The following is a 10,540-nucleotide window of genomic DNA, read 5'->3' on the forward strand; positions in this document are numbered from 1 at the left end:
CGTGTCTTCACCATTGCAGAGCGGGCCAGGATCAACCTCCCTCGCAGCCTGCGCCAGAAGTTGGTGAAGGTGGTGGGAGAGACGGTGAACCTCATGATCCCCTTCCAGGTAAGGAGGCTCAGCCTATCGCAATCCACCACCAGCAGACGCACCAGCACTCAGCCCATTCCCCCATCGCCCCCCGTGCCCTCCCCCTGATACAGCCCCCCCTCAGTCCCATTCCCCCCCGTGCCCTCCCCCTGATATAGCCCCCCCTCAGTCCCATTCCCCCCCGTGCCCTCCCCCTGATACAGCTCCCCCTCAGTCCCATTCCCCCCCGTGCCCTCCCCCTGATACAGCTCCCCCTCAGTCCCATTCCCCCCCGTGCCCTCCCCCTGATATAGCCCCCCCTCAGTCCCATTCCCCCCCGTGCCCTCCCCCTGATACAGCTCCCCCTCAGTCCCATTCCCCCCCGTGCCCTCCCCCTGATACAGCTCCCCCTCAGTCCCATTCCCCCCCGTGCCCTCCCCCTGATACAGCTCCCCCTCAGTCCCATTCCCCCCCGTGCCCTCCCCCTGATATAGCCCCCCCTCAGTCCCATTCCCCCCCGTGCCCTCCCCCTGATACAGCTCCCCCTCAGTCCCATTCCCCCCCGAGCCCTCTCCCAGATACAGCTGCCCCTCAGTCCCATTCCCCCCCGTGCCCTCTCCATGATACAGCTCCCCCTCAGTCCCATTCCCCCCCGTGCCCTCCCCCTGATACAGCTCCCCCTCAGTCCCATTCCCCTCCGTGCCCTCCCCCTGATACAGCTCCCCCTCAGTCCCATTCCCCCCCGTGCCCTCCCCCTGATACAGCTCCCCCTCAGTCCCATTCCCCCCCGTGCCCTCTCCATGATACAGCTCCCCCTCAGTCCCATTCCCCCCCGTGCCCTCCCCCTGATACAGCTCCCCCTCAGTCCCATTCCCCCCGTGTCCTCTCCCAGATACAGCTCCCCCTCAGTCCCATTCCCCCCGTGTCCTCTCCCAGATACAGCTCCCCCTCAGTCCCATTCCCCCCGTGCCCTCTCCCAGATACAGCTCCCCCTCAGTCCCATTCCCCTGTTCAGTCCCCATTTCCCCTCTCTCTGGAAGAGCTGGGAACTTTGGTCATGGGACTGTCGAATTGCAGGCTGAAGTGGGAGAGGAAAGGGGGTGTGGAGTCAGTTTGAGCACCTGTACAGGTAGGGAGTGAGCTATAAGTGGCGGGAGTGTGACTGGAGGGGAGGGGAGGGAACGGGAGAGAGGCGATGTGTGAGACGTTACTTTGCACAGTCCTGGGAAGTGGAGCTGGCAATGGGCCCACACGGTTTGACCCGTACTGGGTCTGGATTCTTGGCAGGGACCCTGCATAAACATAGCTCTTGGGGAGTCAGCTAGTGACACGGAGCAGGTGGGAGAGGCTCTTATAGCCCAGCCATCACTCACACTCAATGAACACAAACACAAACACAAACTGGCAGCTGCTGACATCCTGGAATGTCAGACACACGGGAAAAATACCACGGGATATATTGAGCCCAGCACTGAGTCCGCACTGCACTCAGAGACCCAGTGCTGAGGGCTGAGGGACCAAAGAGGGCAGAACACTGATTCCCCTGGGGGAAAGGTCCGCCCCTCCCCCACTCCAGTACCCTGTCAGGTCCGCTTGCTACCACAAGACCCTCTCCCACCGGCACCGCTAACTTGAAGTCCAGGGGGCACCTTGCCCACGGGTATTCGACCACGTGAGCTTCCAACATACATGACCAGCGGGCAAGGACACCCATCAACATCAAACGTGCAAGGCCATCCAGTGCGTGTTTACAGGAGACCCACTTCATCCTCACTCAGTCACAAGGTTGTGGGACAATTCTCACTCCAGAGACTTGTGCACATAATCCAGGTCGAAAGTACCAGTGCAGTATTGAGGGAGAGCCGCACTGTCGGAGGGGCAGTACTGAGGGAGAGCCGCACTGTCGGAGGGGCAGTACTGAGGGAGAGCCGCACTGTCGGAGGGGCAGTACTGAGGGAGAGCCGCACTGTCGGAGGGGCAGTACTGAGGGAGAGCCGCACTGTCGGAGGGGCAGTACTGAGGGAGAGCCGCACTGTCGGAGGGGCAGTACTGAGGGAGAGCCGCACTGTCGGAGGGGCAGTACTGAGGGAGAGCCGCACTGTCGGAGGGGCAGTACTGAGGGAGAGCCGCACTGTCGGAGGGGCAGTACTGAGGGAGAGCCGCACTGTCGGAGGGGCAGTACTGAGGGAGAGCCGCACTGTCGGAGGGGCAGTACTGAGGGAGAGCCGCACTGTCGGAGGGGCAGTACTGAGGGAGTGCCGCACTGTCGGAGGGGCAGTACTGAGGGAGTGCCGCACTGTCGGAGGGGCAGTACTGAGGGAGTGCCGCATTGTCGGAGGGGCAGTACTGAGGGAGCGCCGCACTGTCGGAGGGGCAGTACTGAGGGAGTGCCGCATTGTCCGAGGGGCAGTACTGAGGGAGCGCCGCACTGTCGGAGGGGCAGTACTGAGGGAGTGCCGCATTGTCGGAGGGGCAGTACTGAGGGAGCGCCGCACTGTCGGAGGGGCAGTACTGAGGGAGAGCCTCACTGTTGGAGGGGCAGTACTGAGGGAGAGCCGCACTGTCGGAGGGGCAGTACTGAGGGAGAGCCGCACTGTCGGAGGGCAGTACTGAGGGAGAGCCGCACTGTCGGAGGGGCAGTACTGAGGGAGAGCCGCACTGTCGGAGGGGCAGTACTGAGGGAGTGCCGCACTGTCGGAGGTGCAGTACTGAGGGAGTGCCGCACTGTCAGAGGGGCAGTACTAAGGGAGTGCCGCATTTTCGGAGGGGCAGTACTGAGGGAGAGCCGCACTGTCGGAGGGGCAGTACTGAGGGAGAGCCGCACTGTCGGAGGGGCAGTACTGAGGGAGAGCCGTACTGTCGGAGGGGCAGTACTGAGGGAGAGCCGCACTGTCGGAGGGGCAGTACTGAGGGAGAGCCGCACTGTCGGAGGGGCAGTTCTGTGGGAGTGCCGCAGTGTCGGAGGGGCAGTACTGAGGGAGCGCCGCACTGTCGGAGGGGCAGTACTGAGGGAGTGCCGCACTGTCGGAGGGGCAGTACTGAGGGAGCGCAGCACTGTCGGAGGGGCAGTACTGAGGGAGCGCCGCACTGTCGGAGGGGCAATACTGAGGGAGAGCCTCACTGTCGGAGGGGCAGTACTGAGGGAGATCCGCAATGTCGGAGGGGCAGTACTGAGGGAGAGCAGCACTGTCGGAGGGGCAGTACTGAGGGAGAGCCGCACTGTCGGAGGGGCAGTACTGAGGGAGAGCCGCACTGTCGGAGGGGCAGTACTGAGGGAGAGCCGCACTGTCGGAGGGGCAGTACTGAGGGAGAGCCGCACTGTCGGAGGGGCAGTGCTGAGGGAGTGCCGCACTGTCGGAGGTGCAGTACTGAGGGAGTGCCGCACTGTCGGAGGGGTAGTACTGAGGGAGTGCCGCATTGTCGGAGGGGCAGTACTGAGGGAGAGCCGCACTGTCGGAGGGGCAGTACTGAGGGAGAGCCTCACTGTCGGAGGGGCAGTACTGAGGGAGAGCCTCACTGTCGGAGGGGCAGTACTGAGGGAGAGCTGCACTGTCGGAGGGGCAGTACTGAGGGAGAGCCGCACTGTCGGAGGGGCAGTACTGAGGGAGTGCTGCAGTGTCGGAGGGGCAGTACTGAGGGAGCGCTGCACTGTCGGAGGGGCAGTACTGAGGGAGTGCCGCATTGTCGGAGGGGCAGTACTGAGGGAGCGCTGCATTGTCTGAGGGGCAGTACTGAGGGAGAGCCTCATTGTCGGAGGGGCAGTACTGAGGGAGTGCCGCACTGTCGGAGGGGCAGTACTGAGGGAGTGCCGCACTGTCGGAGGGGCAGTAATGAGGGGGCGCTGCACTGTCGGAGGGGCAATACTGATGGAGCGCCGCACTGTCGGAGGGGCAGTACTGAGGGAGTCCCGCACTGTCGGAGGGGCAGTACTGAGGGAGCGCTGCACTGTCGGAGGGGCAGTACTGAGGGAGTGCTGCAGTGTCGGAGGGGCAGTACTGAGGGAGCACTGTACTGTCGGAGGGGCAGTACTGAGGGAGAGCCGCACTGTCGGAGGGGCAGTACTGAGGGAGAGCCGCACTGTCGGAGGGGCAGTACTGAGGGAGAGCCGCACTGTCGGAGGGGCAGTACTGAGGGAGAGCCGCACTGTCGGAGGGGCAGTACTGAGGGAGAGCCGCATTGTCGGAGGGGCAGTACTGAGGGAGAGCCGCATTGTCGGAGGGGCAGTACTGAGGGAGCGCTGCACTGTCGGAGGGGCAGTACTGAGGGAGAGCCGCACTGTCGGAGGGGCAGTACTGAGGGAGAGCCGCACTGTCGGAGGGGCAGTACTGAGGGAGCGCCGCACTGTCGGAGGGGCAGTACTGAGGGAGCGCCGCACTGTCGGAGGGGCAGTACTGAGGGAGCGCCGCACTGTCGGAGGGGCAGTACTGAGGGAGCGCCGCACTGTCGGAGGGGCAGTACTGAGGGAGCGCTGCACTGTCGGAGGGGCAGTACTGAGGGAGCGCAGCACTGTCGGAGGGGCAGTACTGAGGGAGTGCTGCACTGTCGGAGGGGCAGTACTGAGGGAGTGCCGCACTGTCGGAGGGGCAGTACTGAGGGAGTGCTGCAGTGTCAGAGGGGCAGTACTGAGGGAGTGCTGCACTGTCAGAGCTGCTGTCTTTTGGATGAGGCACTAAATCCCGAGATCCCGACTGCCCTCACAGGTGGGTGTAAAGGATCCCATGGCAGTCTTCGAAGAAGATTATGTGAGGTCTCCCCAGTATCCTAGCCAATATTTACCCCTCAACCAACATCATTCAAACAGACTATCTGGTTTGATCACTTTGATATTTGTCGGATGTTGCTGTGCACAATTTGGCTCCTGAGTTCCCTGCTGTATCTCTCCGCCCCCCCTCCTGTGTTCCCTGCTGTATCTCTCCGCCCCCCCTCCTGTGTTCCCTGCTGTATCTCTCCGCCCCCCTCCTGTGTTCCCTGCTGTATCTCTCCGCCCCCCCTCCTGTGTTCCCTGCTGTATCTCTCCGCCCCCCCTCCTGTGTTCCCTGCTGTATCTCTCCGCCCCCCCCTCCTGTGTTCCCTGCTGTATCTCTCCGCCCCCCCTCCTGTGTTCCCTGCTGTATCTCTCCGCCCCCCCCTCCTGTGTTCCCTGCTGTATCTCTCCGCCCCCCCCCTCATGTGTTCCCTGCTGTATCTCTCCGCCCCCCCCTCCTGTGTTCCCTGCTGTATCTCTCCGCCCCCCCCTCCTGTGTTCCCTGCTGTATCTCTCCGCCCCTCCCTCCTGTGTTCCCTGCTGTATCTCTCCGCCCCCCCTCCTGTGTTCCCTGCTGTATCTCTCCGCCCCCCCCTCCTGTGTTCCCTGCTGTATCTCTCCGCCCCCCCCTCCTGTGTTCCCTGCTGTATCTCTCCGCCCCTCCCTCCTGTGTTCCCTGCTGTGTCTCTCTGCCCCCCCCTCCTGAGTTCCCTGCTGTATCTCTCCGCCCCCCCCTCATGTGTTCCCTGCTGTGTCTCTCTGCCCCCCCCTCCTGAGTTCCCTGCTGTATCTCTCCGCCCCCCCTCCTGTGTTCCCTGCTGTATCTCTCCGCCCCCCCCTCCTGAGTTCCCTGCTGTATCTCTCCGCCCCCCCTCCTGTGTTCCCTGCTGTATCTCTCCGCCCCCCCTCCTGAGTTCCCTGCTGTATCTCTTCGACCCCCCATCCTGTGTTCCCTGCTGTATCTCTCCGCCCCCCCAGGTGCTGACTCTCTCTGACAATAAACCACTGCCCTTGTCCACTCTGCAGGGCAAGCCCAGGCCAAAGATCACGTGGCTGAAGGACGAGCAGCCCCTGGATCTCAATACGGTCAATATCCGCAACGGCGAGGCCGACACCATCTTGTTCATCCGCAGGGCCGAACGCCAGCACTCGGGGATATACCAACTGGAGGTACAGATCGAGAACACGCAGGACAGGGCCAACTTACACATCCAGGTCATAGGTAAGCTCCCTCTACACTGTCTCATCAAACACTCCCAGGGCAGGTACAGCACGGGTTAGATACAGAGTAAAGCTCCCTCTACACTGTCTCAACAAACACTCCCAGGGCAGGTACAGGGGGTTAGATACAGAGTAAAGCTCCCTCTACACTGTCTCAACAAACACTCCCAGGGCAGGTACAGGGGGTTAGATACAGAGTAAAGCTCCCTCTACACTGTCTCAACGAACACTCCCAGGGCAGGTACAGCACGGGTTAGATACAGAGTAAAGCTCTCTCTACACTGTCCCATCAAACACTCCCAGGGCAGGTACAGGGGGTTAGATACAGAGTAAAGCTTCCTCTACACTGTCCCATCAAACACTCCCAGGGCAGGGACAGGGGGTTAGATACAGAGTAACGCTGCCTCTACACTGTCCCATCAAACACTCCCAGGGCAGGTACAGGGGGTTAGATACAGAGTAAAGCTCCCTCTACACTGTCTCAACAAACACTCCCAGGGCAGGGACAGCACGGGTTAAATACAGAGTAACGCTGCCTCTACACTGAGTTAACCCCTCCAGCCCCAGTGTTGGGAGATTTTGATGGCCTTTGGTCAGTCTGCTGACTAACCTTCTCCCTCCCCCAGACAAGCCGGGCCCCCCGCTGAAGGTGAAGGTGGTCGAGGTATGGGGATTGAACGTGGCTCTGGCCTGGAAGCCCCCCAAGGATAATGGCAACTGCGAAATCACTGGATACACTGTCCAGAAGGCTGACAAGAAGACCATGGTAAGAATGTACGGAGTGGTGTGGAATAATCGGCATGTCAAGGCAGGAGATGTCCGCTGCCCCTCTGTCTGCTGCCCCTCTCTCCGCTGCCCAACCTCTGGGCATGAGCTAGTGTACAGTGACTGGGTTCACTGTCACCCTCACATTGTGGGTAACTGAGCCGTCACATCACGTGCACCTTCGTGCTGGGCACTGCCACACAACCCCCAGGAAGGCCTGGTCTGGGGGGTCCCACTGGGCACCGCGCCCAACCCGAGCCGAGTCAAACCTACCCGAGCCGACCCCCCGACCCGAGCCGACCCCCGACCCGAGCCGACCCGACCTGAACTGACCCCCCGACCCGAGCCGACCCCCGACCCGAGCCGACCCCCGACCCGAGCCGACCCCCGACCCGAGCCGACCCGACCCGAGCCGACCCCCGACCCGAGCCGACCCCCGACCCGAGCCGACCCCCGACCCGAGCCGACCCGACCCGAACTGACCCCCCGACCCGAGCCGACCCCCGACCCGAGCCGACCCCCGACCCGAGCCGACCCGACCCGAGCCGACCCCCGACCCGAGCCGACCCGACCCGAACTGACCCCCCGACCCGAGCCGACCCCCGACCCGAGCCGACCCCCGACCCGAGCCGACCCGACCCGAGCCGACCCCCGACCCGAGCCGACCCGACCCGAACTGACCCCCCGACCCGAGCCGACCCCCGACCCGAGCCGACCCCCGACCCGAGCCGACCCCCGACCCGAGCCGACCCCCGACCCGAGCCGACCCCCGACCCGAGCCGACCCAAGTCGACCTGAGCCAACCCACAGTCCTCTACTCCAAGACATGGGAATCCAGGTTCACTGGTGGGGAAGGGAATGGGAGAGATGGGGGGAGGGGAGTGAGGTGGGAGGGGGAAGTGAGGGAGCAGGGGGCAGTGTGGGAGGGGAACAGTTGGGAGAGGGAGAGCTGTTGTCTTGGGTACAGGAGCAGTGATCTCGGAAAACTCTCAGTGCCCAACACACCGATCTGACCGTTGAATCAGCCATACCCCTCGGCACGGTGTGAGGGGTGGGGGGTGGGGTGTGGGACGGGTTCTCTCGCGGTTCAATGGTTTAACAACTGCTGGCTTTACACACACTCACACATCATTCTTTCACCCTGTGCCTTTCTCTGTGATTTCCTGTTTCTCTCCCTTCCTCTCACATCCTTCTCTCTCCCCACCTCACACCCCCGTCTCTCCCCAACCCCCCGTCTCCCGTCTCACACCCCCCCCCTCTCCCCCTCCCCCTCTCCTCCCTCTCTCCCCCCCCCGTCACTCCCCTCCCCCCCCGTCTCCCCCCCACCCCCCCGTCTCCCGTCTCTCCCCACCCCCACCGACTCTCCCCACCCCCTCTCCCCCTCCCCCTCTCCTCCCTCTCTCCACCCCCGTCTCTCCCCACCTCCCCCGTCTCCCCCCCACCCCCCCATCTCCCGTCTCTCCCCATCCCCTCTCCTCCCTCTCTCTCCCCCATCTCTCCCCACCCCCTCTCTCTCTCCCCCGTCTCTCCCCACCCCCTCTCCTCCTCCCTCTCTCTCTCCTCCCACCCCGTCTCTCCCTACCCCCCCGTCTCCCGTCTCTCCCCACGCCCCCGTCTCCCGTCTCTCCCCACCCCCCTCCTCCGTCTCTCCCCACTCCCTCTCCTCCTCCCTCTCTCTTTCTCCCCACCCCCCCGTCTCCCGTCTCTCCCCTCCCCCCCCGTCTCTCCCCACCCCCCCGTCTCTCCCCCCCCCCCCGTCTCCCGTCTCTCCCCTCCCCCCCCGTCTCTCCCCACCCCCCCGTCTCTCCCCCCCCCCCCGTCTCTCCCCCCCCCCCGTCTCCCCCCCCCGTCTCCCCCCCCGTCTCTCCCCCCCCCCCCGTCTCTCCTCCCCCCCCCGTCTCTCCCCCCCCCCCCGTCTCTCCCCCCCCCCCGTCTCTCCCCCCCCCCGTCTCTCCCCCCCCCCCCGTCTCTCCCCCCCCCCCGTCTCTCCCCCCCCACCCCATCTCTCCCCCCCCCCGTCTCTCCCCCCCCCCCCGTCTCTCCTCCCCCCCCCGTCTCTCCCCTCCCCCCCCGTCTCTCCCCACCCCCCCGTCTCTCCCCCCCCCGTCTCCCGTCTCTCCCCTCCCCCCCCCGTCTCTCCCCACCCCCCCGTCTCTCCCCCCCGTCTCCCCCCCCCGTCTCTCCCCCCCGTCTCTCCCCCCCCCCGTCTCTCCCCCCCCCCGTCTCTCCCCCCCCCCGTCTCTCCCCCCCCCCCGTCTCTCCCCCCCCACCCCATCTCTCCCCACCCCCCCGTCTCTCCCCCCCCCCGTCTCTCCCCCCCCCCCCCCCCGTCTCTCCCCCCCCCCGTCTCTCCCCACCCCCCCGTCTCTACCCCCCCCCCCGTCTCTACCCACCCCCCGTCTCTCCCCCCCGTCTCCCCCCCCCGTCTCCCCCCCCCGTCTCCCCCCCCCGTCTCTCCCCCCCGTCTCTCCCCCCCCCCGTCTCTCCCCCCCCCCCGTCTCTCCCCCCCACCCCATCTCTCCCCACCCCCCCGTCTCTCCCCCCCCCGTCTCTCCCCCCCCCCCGTCTCTCCCCCCCCCCCGTCTCTCCCCCCCCCCCGTCTCTCCCCCCCCCCCCCGTCTCTCCCCCCCCCCCCGTCTCTCCCCCCCCCCCGTCTCTCCCCACCCCCCCGTCTCTACCCCCCCCCGTCTCTCCCCCCCCCCGTCTCTACCCACCCCCCCGTCTCTCCCCACCCCACCCCCCCCCGTCTCTTCACCCCCCCGTCTCCCGTCTCTCCCCACCCCCCCCCATCTCTCCCCACCCCCCCGTCTCTCCCCTCCCCCTCTCCTCCCTCTCTCCCTCCCCCTCTTTCTCCCCTCCCCTCTCTCTCTCTCCCCCTCCCCCTCTCTCCCCCACTCTCTCTCTTCCCCGCTCTCTCGCTCCCCCTCTCTCCCTCCCCCGCCCGTCTCTCTCTCTCTCTCCTCCCCCCCCCCCGTACTCTCTCTCCCCCTCTGCCCCCTCTCTCTCCTCCCTCTCACTCTCCCCTCCCCCCCCACCCCTCCCCCGTGACACCCCAGGAGTGGTTCACGGTGTGTGAACACTATCGCCGCACTCAGTGCTCTGTGTCGGAGCTGGTCGTGGGGAACGAGTATTTCTTCCGGGTCTTCACAGAGAACACGTGTGGCTTGAGCGAGCAGGCCGGCCAGTCCCAGGACAGCGTCTACATCCAAAAGCCAGGTAATCCACCTGGGGGGGCCAGGGGCGGGGAAACGCACCATCCATACAGGGCTGATGGACGGCGATCGGGAGCACGAGCCCTGGCTGGTTCCCAGCCCCCTCCCCCAATCGTGGGGTATCTCAGATCGCCGGGAGTGGCGTCAATTGGACTTATTTGTGCATCTTCATTATAAATTCCTATGTCAACATTTATAATGAGAATTGCCTATGTAAACCTGTAACACTGCAATTACACCCTCCTGCCAGTGGTAATACTGCAGTCATTTTTAAACCAGGATGTCTTGCTCAGGTGGAGAGACCTGACAGGTCTATAAAGCGGAGAGGGCAAAGGAGAGAGAGAAGGGGTTGAAGGAGAGAGAGAGGGGGGGAGGGAGGGATGGAGAAGGCGAGAGAGACAGGGAGTGAGGTAGAGAGAGGAAGGGAGGTAGAAGGAGAGAGAGGGGGAGGGGGAGGGAAAGAGGCGGGGAGAGAGAGGGAGGGAGGAGAGAGAGATGGTGGGGGAGGGAGGAGAGAGAGATGGTGGGG

The 10,540-nt window shown here is 64.8% G+C and overlaps 1 protein-coding gene across 1 annotated transcript in view; it reads left to right on the forward strand.

Moving 5' to 3' along the window:
* Nucleotides 1-10,015, forward strand: part of LOC139256581 (myosin-binding protein C, cardiac-type-like) — a gene marked incomplete at both ends in the record, with an annotated part of 222,469 nt that extends 212,454 nt beyond the window's left edge. Inside the window, 4 exons of the mRNA XM_070874248.1 lie at nt 20-108; nt 5,840-6,035; nt 6,661-6,800; nt 9,856-10,015. Coding sequence (XP_070730349.1) covers nt 20-108; nt 5,840-6,035; nt 6,661-6,800; nt 9,856-10,015 — 585 coding nt within the window. The remainder of the gene's footprint in view (nt 1-19; nt 109-5,839; nt 6,036-6,660; nt 6,801-9,855) is intronic.
* Nucleotides 10,016-10,540: the final 525 nt, after the last annotated feature.

Source organism: Pristiophorus japonicus, unplaced genomic scaffold (genome assembly GCF_044704955.1).
Source record: "Pristiophorus japonicus isolate sPriJap1 unplaced genomic scaffold, sPriJap1.hap1 HAP1_SCAFFOLD_738, whole genome shotgun sequence".
NCBI lineage: Eukaryota > Metazoa > Chordata > Chondrichthyes > Pristiophoridae > Pristiophorus > Pristiophorus japonicus.